At 36.2% G+C, this 19050-nt stretch overlaps 1 protein-coding gene across 2 annotated transcripts in view; it reads left to right on the forward strand.

The window, feature by feature from the left end:
* dock2-like (dedicator of cytokinesis protein 2) overlaps nucleotides 1-19050 on the forward strand; it is a 126097-nt gene that overhangs the window by 26020 nt on the left and 81027 nt on the right. For both annotated transcript variants that reach the window (XM_073854439.1, XM_073854440.1), the window contains exons 22-24: nucleotides 2682-2790; nucleotides 4414-4484; nucleotides 8017-8123. In XM_073854439.1, coding sequence (XP_073710540.1) covers nucleotides 2682-2790; nucleotides 4414-4484; nucleotides 8017-8123 — 287 coding nt within the window. The remainder of the gene's footprint in view (nucleotides 1-2681; nucleotides 2791-4413; nucleotides 4485-8016; nucleotides 8124-19050) is intronic.

Below are 19050 nucleotides of genomic sequence, written 5' to 3' on the forward strand. Positions count from 1 at the left end.
CCTCCATTAAACAACACTAGAGAAGTGCACACTGTTTAGATGTGAACTTATTATTCCACTTATTCACGCGGTTCTGCTTTTCCTGTGACATTCGATGTGTTTGTGTGACGACATGTTAATTTTATTTCCTTGAAGTGTGTGTGCTTGTAACAGAACTGTGTGTACATTTATAGGGTTACATTTGGGAACCAAATGTAACATGTAAAACAGTCTGAGGGGATTTAAAATTATGTTAACGTGTCAGACAAATCATGCTTTGCTTTAATAATATCAGGTTTAAGCAGGTGTATGTTTGAGAGATGGGTTAAGGTGTAGGGTTTGGTAAATATTACCTTTAGTATGAAAACTGTTTAAAGGGACACTCCACTTTTTTGAAAATATGCTAATTTTCCAGCTTCCCTTCAGCAGATCTCCGGGTCTGGCGCTACCACTTTTAGCATAGCTTAGCATAATTCATTGAATCTGATTGGACCATTAGCATTGCACTAAAAAATAACCAAAGAGTTTTGATATTGTACAGTGTGTGTTCGTATTGTAGAGTGTATTGGGGTGATTCTCACGAAAACTTGGTTTTAAAAATGTCAAGCATGAAAATGTAAAAATTGCTTAAATTTACTTTTTTTCCCACCAGACATTGAAAAACAAAGTCTGGAGTAAATGGGAACATTAATTTAAAAACTTTTACTTATCATTTAACACTTTTTGTAACATAATTTCAAAAAATTAGTCCTAAAAAATCTAATTACCGCAACAGTCAGAAAACATCAACACTGACATATTTTCAAAATGACATGACAAACCTGAAAGAACATAATTTGGAGATTCTGCACATGCATTTAAAATCAAAGTATTATGCTTCTATTAATTAAATTAACATTTAATAAGCATCTGTTGCGGTAATGATAATCAAAATGTCGTGTAAGCATTCTGACAAGACAATATTTCAAATTAACTGTAAAAAAAATGATCTTACCTGGTAGCCATCTTGAAGTAACTGGTCCATGTGCTTGGTCACTCAAAATCAAACTTTATTACAATTCTGTATGTGTGCTTAAACTGTTCTCAAAAAGTGTTGCGGAGGATGAGAACATCAGGCATGGACACATCATTTTCCTAATTTTTCTTCATTATTATAATACATGAATATTCAGGAAATATTTTTTCTGTCATCTAAAGTAGTCTAGCAAAACATCCATTTATTTTTTTTCTTAATATTTTTGTGTTAATTTGATTAAATTACAACATAACGCATGTTCAAACACAGCCGGACACATTGCGGCAATGAGAATTTCAGCAGAAAATGAGATAAAATTTCCAATTATAAATTCTTATGTTGAAATCACACATTGTGCAAGGTAGAACACAGTATTGTGTTAATTCTGATGCTTTTTAATGTTACTATATTACACATTTTAAAGCTAAAATCATTAGTGCCGTGGTGTTTCAATGGTTTCGTGAGAATCACCCATTGAGTGTCAGGTTAGTGTAGCAGCCATTTGCAATATAATTTGCCTAATAGTCATTGATGCCTACTGCTAAATGAATCTTAATGATGATGAGTTTGTGTGTGTGTGTGTTTGTGTGTGTGTGTGTGTGTGTGTGTGTGTGTGTTTGTGTGTGATGGACAGGAGAGAGAGAGACACACATCAGTCTCACTCTAATCAGCATATAATCATCATAAACCCTGATATACATAAATGCACTGCAATTAATACACACACAGTAGCCTGATTGACAGCTGTACTGACCAATCAGCATCCAGTATCTCATTTTAGTACTTTCAGTGTTTGCAGTGGATGTTCTCATTTTATCGATGGAGATTTTTCTCTTCTTACACAACCTCTATGCCGTTGTTTGTGTTTTATCTCTGCAGTCAGAAAGAAACTTTATTACTTCTCATTTTGTACCCGCCATTAGGATTACCAAAAGCTGTGTGTGTGTTTGTTGTTGTGTTGTGTTTGTTTTGGGGGGGTTAGAGATGGTGTATTAACTATCTATCTCTTCTGCGGATTAGAGAGACAATGCTCCCATAATCACGTCTGTTCTTCAGCAGTACTGCGGTAAATGTTACAGTATAATCTCTCCCTTCAGAAAGCTCATATCTGTAACATCTGTGCTGATTTACTCATAATAGACAGACAGAAAAATGATGAAAGAGAGAAAAACAAGTCAAGTGAATGTTTACTGAAGCAGGTGGGCGGGAGAGAGAGAGAGGGACACTGTGAGGTCCTGTGTGTTTCCTACATTTGACGAAAGTCGTGCATTATGTTTCTGTTTCTAATATAGTTAAAGGGATACTCCAGCCAAATATCAAAATTAACCCATGATTTACTCACCCTCAAGCAATACCAGATACAAACAGTATGTCCATCATCTTTCAGATGAACACATTTGAAGTTAATTTAGGAAATGTCCTTGCTATTCAAAGCGTTATAATGGGAGAAAACAGGGGTCAGAAAACAACTTGATGATAAACATCTGTATCTTGGGGTATCACTTTAACATCCACGTGACCAATTCATACATTTTTTGCCAAAGCTAAATAAAATAAAAAATAACTGGGCTGAATGTTTTATATTCTAGACACATGTTTATATGTATATCATATTATTTATGCATAGACAGTATACATTCACACACATTATGTGTATGTCTAAATGTCTCATTTTCTTTCTTTCTAGATTATATGAAGGGAAGGAACAGACAGAGTTTGAAGATTCTCTCAAAAGTTTATTTGAGTCGATCAATAATCTGATGAAAAGTGATTGCAACACCACCGTACTGCTGCAGGTGTGTGTTTGTGTGTGTTTGTATTTATATAGTGCTGTGCTAACACACAATTGAAGGGTTCAGATGCAAAACCCTCTATGTGCGTCTGACATGTTTTCTTATAAATGAGCATTTGTTTTATCAGACATGATAAATGTATGGATTCAGCCTAGATACTGGGATTAAGCAAATTTGAAGTGAAAGTATTTGATGAACATATAATATGTGCTGAGAGCATTCTTTTATGTAACCTATTGTTTTGTATCAGGATGCTGGCCATTCAGCCATCAAAACACAGAAAACACATCATTTTACAAATTTCCACAAGACAAAGAATCATAGATTGTTAAAATTAAAAGGGACAAATGACCTAATCTTGTTAAAGATGACAGAATAACACGGCGAATATCTGATTTTCCGTAAAATTAAGAATTTACTTTTTAATACTGACCTGATACAATACTGATTTTGGTGGTAACAAAAAAAAGTGTATCGCTTTTTGGAACCAAACTCTTCATATGTTTTTTCATCTTCATGATGCATTTCTTAATTGATGCAAATTATACTCTGGAGCGACTTATAGTCCGGTACCCATATTTGAGAGGTGATAGAAAGAGAACAAATGAAGATAGGATAAAATGTTTTATCTTTTTTTGAAAACAGAGGGTCTGTACTTTCATTTGATATATTGTATGTTTATATATTTAAAGAAGAATATTTTCTGGAAGGCATTAAACTTTTGTTAAAATCATAAAAAAATGCTGTTCATGTCTTGAAAAAAACACAACATAGAAAATACAAGGCAGTTGTGTTGTTGCACTATATTGGTGTTTTAAAGAAAAGTAAACGTGCTTACAGTACAAAATGAGAAATTAGCATTAGCCAACTGGCTAATATCCAAAACAGATATTAGGTACACAATTTGCTATTCCCATCTCAAATCAGGTTATATGTCCTTTCTCATTTTAACAAACCATGATTTTTTTGTCCTGTGGAAATTTGAAACATTTTCTGTGTTTTAATGGCTGAATGACCACCATCCTGATATAAAACAATAGGTTTAAAGCGCACACTTGGATGTCCTTCAATTACAGCCTTGGTTCGGAATCAACATGGCGGCTGACTGAATGATGTGTATATTATCTTCTCATTTTTTGATGAAAGTGGAGTTTAGTGCTTTTGCATCTGAGCTCCTTAAAGGGATAGTTCTCCCAAAAATGAAAATTCTGTCATCATTTACTCACTCATGTTGTTATAAACCTGTATTCAATTTGTTGTTTTGATGAACACAGAGGAAGATATTTTGAGAAATGGTAACCAAACCATTCATGGATCCCATTTACTTCCATAGTATTCTTTTTTCCTACTATGGAAGTGAATGGGGTCCATGAACGGTTTGGTTACAAACATTTCTTAAAATATCTTCCTTTGTGTTCATCAGAACAAAGAAATGTATACAGGTTTGTAACAACACGAGGGTGAGACAATTATGACAGAATTTTTTATTTTCTTGGTGAACTTTCCCTTTAATAATTCTAACTAAAAATATAATTTGTTTATATGATACACGATTCTGACATTTTAAATATTTAAAAGTGTTAAACACTAATGATAGATGTTTAAAGTTACTGTGTGTGTGTGCAGGTGGCCGCTCTGAAGTATCTGCCCACGGTCCTGCAGGATGTCGAGAAAGTGTTCTGCCCTAAACTTCTCAGGTGAGTCTCATCCGTGACCTCTGACCCCTCCTCTGTCCTGCGAAAGTCTAAGCCTTATGCCACAGAAAAATGACATTTCTGCACGATCCAAAGTTCAAGTTTGATAACCTCTATGACTTGAAAATGCATATCACGTGAAAAAGTGTGAACAACAGATGATCGATACTGTCACAGCGTGATCTTTTGTGGAGGAAATACTGCAATTAACAGTATTGCACAATCCAATTTTTAGCAAAAGAACTTTATTAAGTGCGAATAATAAAGAAAACACTTTAATGTGTGATATCATATCCGGTTGCTGCCAATATGTGACCCTGTCTGTGAAAACCAGGCTAAAGTCTCATACCGGTAACCAAATTCTGAGGAGCATCAAAGTTTGATTTAACATTGATTTCAAACTTTGGCATGATCTTACTCAGTTAATATTTAATACATCAACATTATATTTTCACAGAATTATGTAGGATGAGTTTATGTAGAGAACCTTAAAACACTAATAGTTGGTTTCGCACAGACAGGTCTGCACAGACATTTTGCATGCTGAAAGTTTAGTATAGAGTTTTAATGGACTGCTAATGCATATTGCAGATGCTTGAATCACAGCTTTTTCATTTGGTGTTTTTTATGCAAGTTCCCAGAAAAGTCACATTTTCATTATAAGCTCCTACAGTAAAAAGTTTTTTGAGTCGCTGCATTTGACAGTTTTAGTTCGCAAAGTTTATGAAACCGAAATAAACAGAATAATCTATCATTTTTAATACACGTTGTAAAGTTGAAACTATTTCAGTATTTATACAGTATCTGTGCTTCCCTTGAACTCTTAGCAAGCATGATGTTATTTGAATTCATTCAGTGTGTGCTGCGGTCGGGAAGAATTTTAATGCCTCTTGTTGCTTGAAGAGGTTTTTTCTCTAATGGTGTAAAGGAGACATTATTAAATAATTGGTTAAAGTTTAATCTAGTTATGAATTAGTGAGACCTAGCTGTGTGTCCCTTACGAAAATTAACCATGTTTTTACTATAAATAAAACCAAAAAAACATGGTTACTACACTTTTACCACAAACAATTACATTTTCGTAAGGGGGTGTGTTTGTGTGTTTAGCTTCAGGTAGTGCCCAGTTCATCACCGTACACAAACACTGTCTGCCTCCATAGCAGTGGCTTTGAGTAAATCAATATGCTACAGTATTTTTTCTTAGACACTGTTCAGAGACGATCAATATAACACAGGTCAGTTCTCTGCCTGAAGTCATTTCTTCTATTTTTTATTTTCTATTAGATTATATATATATGAAAGTTTGTTAAAAAAAGCAAATGCTTAATGTTCTTCCTATAGTCGTACTCAAAATAAATAAATAATCAACCTAAAAATACCAGACTGAATAATTCATATGGGCAATTTCATGCAAATGTCAGCCACTTATCATGAAATGTAAAGTTTTCATCCAAAGTTTTTTCCTTTTTCCTTAATGTTTTTTCCAAAAATAAACAATGGTTTTACTACGGTTAAACCAAAACAAAATACATGGTTACTGTAGTAAAACCATGGTTACTACAAAATAACCATGGTTTTGACAAAAAAAGAACACGTTTTTGGAAGAGGACATACTTTTACTATTTATTTTATGTTAAGTTTTGTATGTGCATTTATGAGGATAAAAACAGCATTATGGATGTGATATTATTCCATTATGAAGATGACAATTCTGAAATTTGCACATACTTTACTATGGAAAATAATAAAAAATACTAGAGGCTGTGTACACCAAGTAATAGTAATCTATACATAAAAAAAAAAACTACACTTAACACAAAAAAGCATGGTTAATTTTAGGGTTTACTGAACTGATATCTCAGATGTCAATGCTTTGTTGTGTAAATGTATATGCAAAGTCTCATTTAAAGTTTTTAAGGGGGCGTGTACTGCAAAGCGGTTAAAACGCGCCATCGTTTTTTCAGCTAAGCTCTTTGGTTTGCAATGATACTTCTGCCTTGTTTATCAGTCGTTGAGCGATGCACCGGTTGGTTGTTGTGATGGTTGTCCTGCCTCTCCTCCACTGTGATTGGACGGCCAAGTGAGAAGTGACATTGATAAGCTGAGCGTTTCACCCAAAGTTGAAAATTTACGTGAAAAAACGGCATAGATGCCTTGATGTATATGCCCCCTAAAGTATTTTTTTTATTATTTTTAATAGTTAAGTATGTGCAAATTTCAGAATTGTCACGTCCATAATAATAAAGAAATATCACATCCATAATGTTGTTTTTTCTACAAAACGTATAATTTATTTTATAAAATAAATAAATTAAATTAATTAAATAGTAAACTGTAAAGTACCTGAAGCTAAATTAAATAAATTAAATGGTAAAAGTGTGTCCTTTATTTGTCACATCCATAACGCATGCATGTTTCCCTCATTTTAAACATGAGACTATCATTAGGGATTTATGAAAATATAAACAGATGGTTCAATATATTCGTAATGAATGCATTCTCTGATAAATTATATTACAAGTTTTGACTGCAAATGTTACATCCATAACGTTGAAGTTGTCCATATTCTTCATAGACAAAACGGCTGAAGGTGTCATGAATTGCATCTTTTAATTTTGTAAAGTTGTCTGAGGTTCAGGTATAATGTTACTAAGATTTTTACATAAAATATATAGTTAGGCTATTTTCTAACCTGGTTTAAGCTTCTATTTAACTCTTTCCCGCCAGCATTTTTCATGATTTTCACAAAAGTTTAATGCCTCCCAGAAAAGGCTCTTCTTTAAATATATAATCATACAATATATTAAATGAAAGAACAGACCCTCTGCTTAAAAAAAACCCCATTCCATCCTACCTTCATTACTTTTGATAGAGATCTGATGCAGAGCGATCCGCAAAACTTAGATGGACATACAGCTGTTTGCCCAAGAACGATACTTCCTGGTTTTATAAGTTGCGGAAGACCTGGTGGATAAAAGCGGTATTGCGGATTGACTAGATAACTCGTCAATGGCGAGGAAAGAGTTAAAATATGTTGTTGTGATATGTGTGTGTGACATACCAGTTGGGTCCAATGTAGTCGGCAGTGCATCATTTTTATTTTCAGAGTCTATGAAAAGTCTTGTTTAAAAAGATAAAATGAAGAAAATAAACAGTGTCTTAATGATGCAATCTGAAACTTCATTCAAATTTTCAAAATGTTAGGATCACAAGGGAGGTAACAAACTTAAAAGACACTGCACAACATCTTATAATCTTTGGATGCATCTTTATCATTTTGTTGTTTGAATAATCCTTATGTTGATCTCATCTCCTATTAAATGTGCATGCCTAAATCTGTGGGCGTGGCTAAATAGGCAGTAGAATTGGGCATTGATCTTTTGCAGAGGCGGTCTTTTGTTGCACTTTGACATCTTGGTTAAACAAAATTTGACATGAGACATTTTGACAGCTTTAATCAACAAATAAATTAACAAATAAAAGTGGTGCGAAGCTGATTAAGTTATCTTGTTTTTCTTTCTTTGTCTGTCTATAGTAAGCTGCTGTATGATTTCTACACCTGTATTCCACCTGATAAACTGCAGAAGCACAAAGTGGCGTCTATGACTGAGATAGTGGGCAGCAAACTATTTCATAAACAGGGTAAGACAAACCCACCTTTATACTTTTCTTTCTCGGGTCCTCACATCTTCTGCTTACTGTTATTTCATTTTTGTTTTGCTTTGGTTCTCTCGCTCACTTTCTCACTAGATGTGTTTGATAGCCTCTGGTCTTTTCCTGCCAAACAAGCCTGTTAACTAGATGCTAAAGAGTGATGAATGATATGTGTGTTTGTGTGCGTGTGTGTATGTATGTGTGTGTTTGTGTGCATGTGCTCTTAAGCACATTCATCAACAGCCTTCATCTCGCTGAAGTGTGTGTGTGTGTTTTACTAAAGAGTCTGATGATTTTGACTCTGTGTTTGTGTGAGACAGAGCTGGCTATGTTTGGCATCTCACACACGCACACTTGAACATGCACACACACATTCACACGCACACACACGCATGCACACATTCTAATTAGACGTTGTACCAATTAGTCAAATTTTGTGTGAATGTGTGTGCTTGCATGTGCATTTATGTGTGTTAGTGTGTGCATGTGCTTGCGTGTAGATTGTGTACATTTGTGTGTGCTTACAGGTATTTAGTGTGTTAGATTGTTTACGTTTGTGTGTGCTTGCTTACAGGTGTTTGTGGGTGTTTAGTGTGTTAGATTCTTTACATTTGTGTGTGCTTGCTTACATGTGTTTGTGGGTGTTTAGTGTGTTAGATTGTGTACATTTGTGTGTGCTTGCATGTGTTTGTTAGTGTTTATGTGTACGTTTGTGTGTGCTTACATGTGTTTGTGAGTGTTTAGTGTGTAATAGATTGTGTACATTTGTGTGCGCTTACAGGTGTTTGTGGGTGTTTAGTGTGTTAGATTGTATACGTTTGTGTGTGCTTGCATGTATTTGTTAGTGTTTATGTGTAAGTTTGTGAATGCTTGGTGTGTTTGTTAGTGTTTATGAGTACGTTTGTGTGTGCTTACAGGTGTTTGTGAGTGTTTAGTGTGTTAGATTGTGTAGGTTTGTATGGTTTGCATACCAGTGTTTGTGATAGTTTGGTGTGTTAGATAGTGTATGTTTGTGTGTGCTTGCATGTATTTGTGAGTGTTTAGTGCTTTAGATTGTGTACGTTTGTGTGTGCTTGCATGTGTTTGTTAGTCTATGTGTTAGTTTGTGAATGCTTGCATGTGTTTGTCAGTGTTTATGTGTACGTTTGTGTGTGCTTAAATGTGTTTATGTGTATGTTTGTCTGTGCTTACAGTTTGTGTGTGCATATAGGTGTTTGTGAGTGTTTAGTGTGTTAAATTGTGTACATTTGTGTGTGCTTACATGTGTTTGTGGGTGTTTAATGTGTTAGATTGCGTATGTTTATGTGTGCTTACAGGTGTTTTCATGTGTTTAGTGTGTTAGATTGTGTAGGTTTGTATGTGCATACCGGTGTTTGTGATAGTTTATTGTGTTAGATTGTGTATGTTTGTGTGTGCTTAAATGTGTTTGTGAGTGTTTAGTGTGTAAGATTGTGTACGTTTGTGTGTGCTTGCATGTGTTTGTTAGTCTTTATGTGTTAGTTTGTGAATGCTTGTATGTGTTTTTTTGTTAGTGTTTATTTGTACATTTGTGTGTGCTTAAATGTGTTTGTGAGTGTTTATGTGTACGTTTGTGTGTGCTTACAAGTGTTTTTGAGTGTTTTGTGTGTTAGATTGTGAATGTGTGTGTGTGCATATAGGTGTTTGTGAGTGTTTAGTCTGTTAAATTGTGTACGTTTGTGTGTGCTTACAGGTGTTTGTGAGTGTTTAATGTGTTAGATTGCGTACGTTTATGTGTGCTTACAGGTGTTTGTGAGTGTTTAGTGTGCTAGATTGTGTACGTTTGTGTGTGCTAACAGGTGTTTTTGAGTGTTTTGTGTGTTAGATTGTGAATGTTTGTGTGTGCATATAGGTGTTTGTGAGTGTTTAGTCTGTTAAATTGTGTACGTTGGTGTGTGCTTACAGGTGTTTGTGAGTGTTTAATGTGTTAGATTGCGTACGTTTATGTGTGCTTAAAGGTGTTTGTGAGTGTTTAGTGTGTTAGATTGTGTACGTTTGTGTGTGTGCTTACAGGTGTTTTTGATTGTCTAATGTGTTAGATTGCGTAAATTTTTGTGTGCTTACAGGTGTTTGTGAGTGTTTAGTGTGTTAGATTGTTTACGTTTGTGTGTGCTTGCATGTTTTTGTTAGTGTTTATGTGTTAGTTTGTGAATGCTTGCATGTATTTGTTAGTGTTTATGTGTACAGTTGTGTGTTCTTAGATGTGTTTAGTGTGTTAGATTGTATAGGTTTGCGTGTGCTTAAAGGTGTTTGTGAGTATTTAGTGTGTTAGATTGTGTAGGTTTGCGTGTGCTTAAAGGTGTTTGTGAGTGTTTAGTGTGTTAGACTGTATATGTTTGTGTGTGCTTACAGGTGTTTGTGAGTGTTTAGTGTGTTAGATTGTGTAAGTTTGTGAATGCTTGCATGTGTTTGTGAGTGTTTATATGTATGTATGTGTGTGCTTGCATGTGATTGTGATTGTTTATGTGTACGTTTGTGTGTTCTTACATGTGTTTCTGAGGGTTTAGTGTGTTAGATTGTGTACGTTTGCGTGTGCTTACAGGTGTTTGTGAGTGTTTATGTGTTAGATTGTGTACGTTTACGTGTGCCTACAGGTGGTTGTGAGTGTTTATGTGTTATTTTGTGTGTGCTTACATCTGTTTGTCAGTGTTTAGTGTGTTAGATTGTATACTGTTATGTTTGCTTGCGTGTATTTGTGAGTGTTCATGTGTTAGATTGTGTACATTTGTGTGTTTGAGTGTGCTGCACATGTGTGTGTTGTGATGCACTGAGACATTAAAGATGCAAATCTGTTTTAGTTCCCTCAAATGAGCATTTAGTGATTTCTGCTGCAGTCATCCTCCTCTTAGTTTGCACGAAGCGTCTGCTGTTTGTTCCACCTGAATGAAATTCTGGTATTACTGTTCAGGAGCAAAATCATGATCAGCCTTTTCATAGGTAACCAGTGTTTTGTGTCATAAATATTCATAAGATCGCTCCCTGGCCTTTGGTGATTGGCCCAGGGTGACTTGACATCACAGTGCGAGGATTCCTCTCTTCTTGGTGATGCAAAAAGCTATTTATTCATTCATATATTCATGTGTCATTTTATTTATTTCTGAATTACAGTGTACCCCATAAGCCGTCCTGACAGGCATTTTAATTGAAATTTATCCGGCCAGCCGAGGTCCCATTTTGTGTAGCGTCACTCTGAAATGAGCAGAGAGGAATTGAGATATTGATATGGTCTAAAATCATCTTCACAATATTAGCTTCATCTGAAAAGCTTCTGGCCGTCACCTGCCCAACAATGAAACAAGACGTGATGGGAAATATTGACAGCTGGCAGAGAGCAAACAGAGCTGTGGTTGACTCCCAATTTACACACTATCTGATGGATGGCGTGACTATAGTCTTATAACAATGTTTAAGCCATTTTGTAATTTTCATAGTCATCTGACATTGGCAATTGTTTTTTATTTGCATTTTTAATAGGTTGCAATCACTGTTACAATGGAATAACTAAATAAGCTTTTGTTTTGTTTGTTTGTTTAATGCATGCCAGCTTCTATGACCATTTTCATGGTGGACACAAAGCACAGGATTTTATGCCATCAGCTAGTAAACAGGATCTGGCATAGATATCTGTACACAGATGCATCATTCGACCGCTCCATATATATACACCATTTTGAAACGGTCCTGATGTTGACGTCACTAACAGTTTTTAAGGATACATTACGCAGGTACAGATGAGCAATTTCAATCCAATCAGGCATTACAGTTTCCTCTATGTCTCGGAGAGCGCGACTCATGGTTGCTTGGCTACGAAAACATGCCACGGGAGCGCACTTTGGAAGGAAGAAGTGCCTTGTCCCGCGTTTAACGTGTTTTTAAACGTAACGTGAATGGTCACCGGAAGCTGTAATGTATAACAAAATACCAGAAATTTACATGTTTATATATATTTATTTATATTTTTATATATTCTATATTAAAAATAAATGAAAAAAAATTATATATAAGTAAAACAATTCTGAAATGAATATATGAATGTGTGTGTGGTTAAATATACACAATAATTAGACACAGTACACGCACATATATTATGCAAAAAAATCACTTTTATTTTGTATGCGATTAATCGCGATTAATCTTTGCCGAAATATATTGATATTGAATTATTGTCTAGCCCTAACAGTGCATTCACACCAGACGCAGAAGAGGCGGCAAAAACACACTATTCGCGCGTAGTTGGACACTTGAACATTTTGAGTTTACTCGCTTCATAGCGCACGCAAAATTCTGGTCATTAGATTTGCGTCATGGAAGGGGCTTATATAGCTAAAATTAAGTAAACTTACCAGATTGTTCGACCTCCTCACTCAGTTTCTTCCAAACAAGATCCTTTTCATTCCTGTAAAAGTATGAAGATGTCTCATCTAGCGATGATGATTGTCCTCCATTGTTGTTCTGTGTTTCTGCCGCCGCTCGCTTTCTATAATCACGTCACTGCTAGAGCAAGCTCCTGATTGGTTAACACGGTGCGAAAATCCGCCAAAGTTCAGATTTTTTAACTCGCGCTGATCACGCGTCAACGCTCATTTCGCGGGAACCTCCATCCACGCCGCGCGCGTCTTTGCATTATAGCTGCAATTAGGCCTTAAAAGAGCCCGACAGAATGCAGCCCGAACCAGAAAGTACATTTAGATTGACAGCTTTTTAAAAGCCCAAACCCGTTTACAGCCCGACATTATTGAAATGTGTGCACGCACACAGCTTTTGTCAAAAATTAGTAATTTACGCAGGTTTTAACATAATTTATTCATGACTAACTAGGCTACACGCCACTTGGAAGTTGAAACAAGGAAATAAAATAAGTCATCTGTATCATCGCATCTAATTCTAAATAGGCCTATGCAATACATTATAAATTATAAATGACCGCTCAAGCCCGAGCCCGGCCCGAGCCCGTGTAAAATGTTAGAAAAGAACCCCGTCGGGTTCGGGCAAAGATCTTCAGCTCTACTTTGCATTGACTTAACATGTAAATCAGTCGCGCTTGCCGCCTCTTCCGCGTCTGGTGTGAATGCACCATAACACTGTGCTTTTCAGAACTATGAGCTTTGTACAAAATCAACGCGTTCCAGGAAGGCAGGGATTTGTGATTGAAACAAAGATTGGGTTATAGTGCTTTAAAACAAAGTTACTAAGAAAGATCAAATTTTATCAGTCCATCTCAAAAGCTAGAATTTACATTGATACAATCAAATAAAATTATATATGAAGACTTAGACTTATGTGTGATTTTAGCTTGAGGAGGGTTCATGACTGTCTATCGTGTTAACGTGCGGCTTGAGGCTTCAAGATGGAAAACACACAAACGCACACACACAGATAAATGTGGAAATGCATTTGACACGTTTAATATCCACTTGAGGTGAAATTAGATTCATGAATAATAATCTGAGAGCAGTTAGCAGAAATTATTCTGCTGTCTTACTCTAAAAGCCTGACAGACTGAAATTATTGAATCATATTAAACACAAATAATGATCTTATTACTCGTATCTCTCATCTCATCTGCCTGAAGATCTACTGCGTCTTTTAACTGACGGCGTCAAACAGAAGTGAAGTCATTTATGATCTACACACCAGTAGTTTTTTTAATTTCAAACTTACCTGCTTTTGAACAATCATCTAATAAGAGATCGTTTGATATTCTCAGATCAGAACAAAAACAAAGCTTATCAGATCCCAGAACAGTGCACCTAAATCCCACAAGAAAAATTGCCTCACATAAAAGGCTGAGATTTCCATTAGATGTGATCAGAAGAGTTTGCGACTAAATGTCTGACTGAGTTATGTTTTCTTTCACTTTGTTTCTGTGTCAGTCCTTTATTTAATTGAAACTTTATCTTTGTGATAGTGTTTTCATGGGTCGTGTGTATTTTGGTCTGTGACTCTATTGTGAATTAATTTTAAGGAATGATGATATTAATGAGAATTCAATGAAATTTGCATTACATAACTGGAGTAATATAGAAACACACATACACGCACTAAGTAATATACAAATGTGTCTGTAATTCAGTCTCTTTCTCTGCCTGATGCATTAAAATGATGAAGAGCGTGGGACACACACGCGCACACACACACACACACATCTCATCTCATCTGACTAATTCCAATGCACTAGAAGTGAATTAAAGTGAAGTTTTTTTCGTCAAGCTTTAATGCGGCTGTTGTTATGGTTACGATAGCCGGGGGCTTTTCGACGGTTTGTCCTGCTGGGTTAAAATGCATTACATTCTGAAAGGATGCATTTCACTCGTTTATTCATTCATTTACTGTTATTTTTATTATTATGCATTTACGTTTTTTTCTGTCCGACCATCTGTTGATGTTTTGCGTCTTCTTAATTTAATTGTCTTTTACTGTGTGTATAACTGTTGTCAAAGAGTGGCACTGAATATGATTTTGCGGAGTTGATGATGATATTAATATTCAAGCCAGACTTTATGGGTTTGTTTTTTTTAAGATGTTTGAGCTCAAACTCTTGGCTGGCACAGAAACTCGTTCCAGTCTAATTGTACATTCAGTGATTGTAGCTGCATTTGCCTAATAGATTTTTACATTTTGTTGGCATTGCCTTGCGGTTAGTACGAAGTTCTGTATGGCTTAAAGCACATTACTGACTGGTTGCTAGAGTGTGCTGTTGCTAGGGCATTACTATAGTGTGTTTTGTGTGGTTTTGGGTAGTTTGGGTTGCTTCTGAAACCGGCTACTTTCATGCTATATAGTAGGCGCCTACTGCTTTTCGTCTACTATATAGCATGGAAGTAGGCGGTAGTATACCGAATTTATAGTTACAAAAACAGTAGGCGAAAAGTACCCCGATGACCTATTGCCAGTGTTGGGCAAGTTACTTCCAAAGTGTAATACATTATATATTACAAATTACTGTCATTTGAAAGTAATTAGCTACATTACAATATTACTGTCTCTGAACTGTAATGAGTTACACTACTTTTGCATTACTTTGAGTTACTTTCATCAAAAGAACAGAAGTAGGACTAAGCATTATAAAATGTTAAAATGTTGTTTGTTGCTGCTTATAAATCTAGAAGTTATGTGTTGGCCCTCGAGCTTTGAATAGGCAAAGTGAAGATTTATGGCAAAATACAGTAACAGTCACGGTCAGAATCAAAAACATAGACAAATGATCTGGTAAAAGTCTGGTAAATTATGGTACACATACCAAACACAATAGAGCCCACTATAATGCAACCTATAGCCTAATAACATGGCAAGACACGCAATCTCTTTTCATTTCTATTCTTTAATTCACTTTTAATTCAGATTCACAGCACAAACCTGGCATGCACTGGGTTGACACAACTTATCAAAAAGTGCTATTGGAGGATCAGGCCTCAAGGAATACAGCTCATTTCAGTACAATATAAGGATAACATGTAGGCTAACATATAATTGCTTAATAAAACACAGACAAACAGAGGAACACTGCTTTTGCCAAACAATGAATATTGGCTCCCATACAAAGGCTGGTAAAACTTTAAACAGTGATGTTTAAATGTACTAAATTATATTTAGATAACCATGTTTAAGTCTTCACTTCATGTTATGTTGTAGTTTAGGTTGCTGTTTGTAATAAAACTGTAGAAAGCATAGGAATAGCCTAGCACTGTAATCATAGCAAAGCTTACCTTGTCATTGCTGGTGTGATATGGATTTTACTGGCAACATTTGTAAAAGTCTCTTTACTTCTGAGGTTCAAGCAGCACAGGAGACCGATAGAAACTTTCTGTTTCTTTTACTTAGTGCTCTTATTCGCAAAAGTATGCGTGTGCGGCGCTACCGGACCTGATTGCGACCACTTTAGTCAATGCTTACGGCCGCGGACTTCTACATGTCTATATTTGACGCGCACCGCGTCCAAATCGCATTTCAAATACAAAGTTAAAGTAAAAATGAACATGTTGCATACAGCACGTGGAAACAGACATACGCTGCTTCTCAAACCGCCTACTTCCATACTATATAGTAGGCAAAGAGTACGAGAAGTAGTGATTTTCGCCCACTATATAGTATAGAAGTATGCGGTTTGGGACGCAGCCATAACTATTACACGCAGCTTTTTCATGTGTGGATGCTGGTCGCGCGCATTGGTGAAAAATAAAAAAATTAAAATAACACAGTCTAATTTTGAAATGCATTGTTGTAACGCGCTCGTTACTAAGACTGTAACGAGTAAAATATTACCAAAATTTTATTAGTAATGCGTTATATTACTGCGTTACAGCAAAAACTAATATATTACTGTAATATATTATATTTTGTAATGCGTTACTCCCAACACTGCCTATTGCTTTCGGCAAGATCCCTGAGTGGGGGGCTGTACTGTATGTAGTTTCTAGCGGCCTCTAGCGGTGATGTTTTAGATTGCAACCAATAAGTTTACAAGCGCGTGCTCGAACTCATGAGCGACGGCCAGACTGAGATGCAACACACCGGAGAAAGCACCACATGACATGCTGGAAACTTAGGTAAACTCCCACTGCAACGTTAAATTGACTGCATTTAGCCTATGTAATGTGGTGTTACATATGTAAATTTACGGTAAGATAACGAAAACGGTTAGTAAACTACACTGAACAGGGCTCCAGACTAACTTTTTTCACTAGGAGCACAGTGGCCCCCAACTGTACATTTTAGGGGCACACCCAGAAAATTTAGGGGCACACACCGTAAATCAACATGCTAACCAATTATTCACATTTCAACTAATTTCCATTGTATTAATAATAAATACTTTGATGATAGATGCAGAAAGTACAATGTGCTGTTTCAAATTCAGTGTCACATCACAAAAAAAGGTCAAATTTACTGGTCACACATGTGCGACAGGATGTAAAATTCAGTGGCACACTTTTAAATTTTGGTGCCAAAATGCGGCCATTTGGTAGCAGTCTGGAGCCCTGCTGAACAATTTCAGTATAACAGTAAAGCCTGGTATACACTGTGCTATTTTAAATAGTCCTTTAGGATTGTTGCTTGCCACACTGTGCGATCAATATCGTAGTTAAGTCCATGTCACACTGTATAATCTCAATTTCCATCAATGTCAGTCTGTACGAGTTTAAAGACTTTTAAAAATTGGACGCACGCAAACAAACGCGTCCGCAGTTTTACGTCATCGATCGACGACGGCTGGGCAAACGCACGCTAAAGCGAAGGCTAGCAAACCGAAACAACATCTAAAAAACTAAAGCACAAAATCGAAATATATTTTACATGCTTTGTAGTAATGTTAGCTTACCTGTCCAATAGGATGAAAGCCAACTCCGAATCCGTTTTTATACCCAAAAAAGGTTTCTCCATAATTCAAATACCCTGCCGATGTTAATCCATGTTTTTGTCCGAAGTTGATCCGATTCACGTTTGGCCTTACGAGCTTCAGCAGATAATTTTTTTCTTCACAATATGTGGAGTTTGTGTTGGAGTCTGTGTAACATGTAACATTATTATTATTATAATTATCTGTTTATTGTACATTGAATAAGCAGTGTTGTAACAGTTGTGTTTTTGTCATTCATTTATTAGCTTTTGGAGTAACTCATAGAAATACTTAAAATCTCAGAGTTAGTACTTAACTTATGTTTTTTTTAAGCAGTTTTACAAAGATAGTGTCTTAGCCTACTCTAGGCATTATATTTGTCTCTCATTTAATTATTCTATATCTATAAAAATCAGATTATTAATGTGACAGCTATAGTTTGAAGTAGCTCTGTATCTCTTCTCTAGAAGTTCACTTTTCACATGCAAATCTTTGTTGTGTTTCTTCTCAAATGCGTTAGTACTATTTTGTAAGAGAGTGGCTAATAAAGCCCTTTGCAGTAGTAAAGACTAAGATATCTGTGCTTTCATACTGAACTCATTGATTTTAAATACGCACTTGCATGCACGCGAGAGAGAGAGAGAGAGAGTACGCGGGTTGCAAGTTATGCAGACACGTGCACCAGCGAGACAAACACGCAAAGTGAAAGTATACCCCGTTACCTTTACCTCTATGTACTCCGCGTCCTTTTCATATGGATCACGGATCAACAACAATTCGTCACGTTACTTTTAAAAGTGCATCCGAATCGATACGGAAGGTGCTGTATCGATGTGTGCATCGTCAGGCGTCCATAACGATATATCCTATAGTTATCAGACATGTTGCAGCGTCGTCGCTGTTGAGTGCAAAGTCAGTAGACGAGGCGAGAGGCTTGGGAGCGCATACAGGTGACGTCACTGGATTTCGCGCCAAATCCGACCGGGTACTTTCACATAAAAATAATTTTTTTTTTAGAGGTAATAGCAAAACCCGCATAGTGGATCATTTTAATGTGAGATTACAACCCCTTCACACACAGGCAATTGAAAGGGGATTAGTTTAAGCAGAAACAATACATACAGCTTCTTTAATTCGATAGACCCTGGGAGAGGAGTTATCCAACGAAGAAGCAGTAAAGGCATTGGGTTTCATTTACTAGTAATTACGTATGCTTTTCGTATTTTTACGCACTATTGAACTTCTCACGAAATCACTGCTCTTCTTGGTACACCTTTCTTTGTTTTTACGGTTGCAAGTGGAAAAGTGTGATATGTCGTGGTGTTATATTTTGGGGAGATGCAAATCAGGCTATATCGTAAGCTATGGCGTGAGATGCATGTCTATGCATAGATGCCCAAGACTTACCCCAAGTCAAGGAAATGTTGTATCACATGTCCAAACTTCTGTAAATGAGTCATACTGAGAGCTTTAGGGTGCGTCTCATTTCTCTGTCTTACCCCTTACCCTCGGTTTTGCGCGTTCGTGTGAGGCGAAGTGGCGTCTCAATTCTCAGTTTGA

The sequence above is a fragment of the Misgurnus anguillicaudatus genome, chromosome 16 (assembly GCF_027580225.2).
Source record: "Misgurnus anguillicaudatus chromosome 16, ASM2758022v2, whole genome shotgun sequence".
In the NCBI taxonomy this organism is placed as follows: domain Eukaryota; kingdom Metazoa; phylum Chordata; class Actinopteri; order Cypriniformes; family Cobitidae; genus Misgurnus; species Misgurnus anguillicaudatus.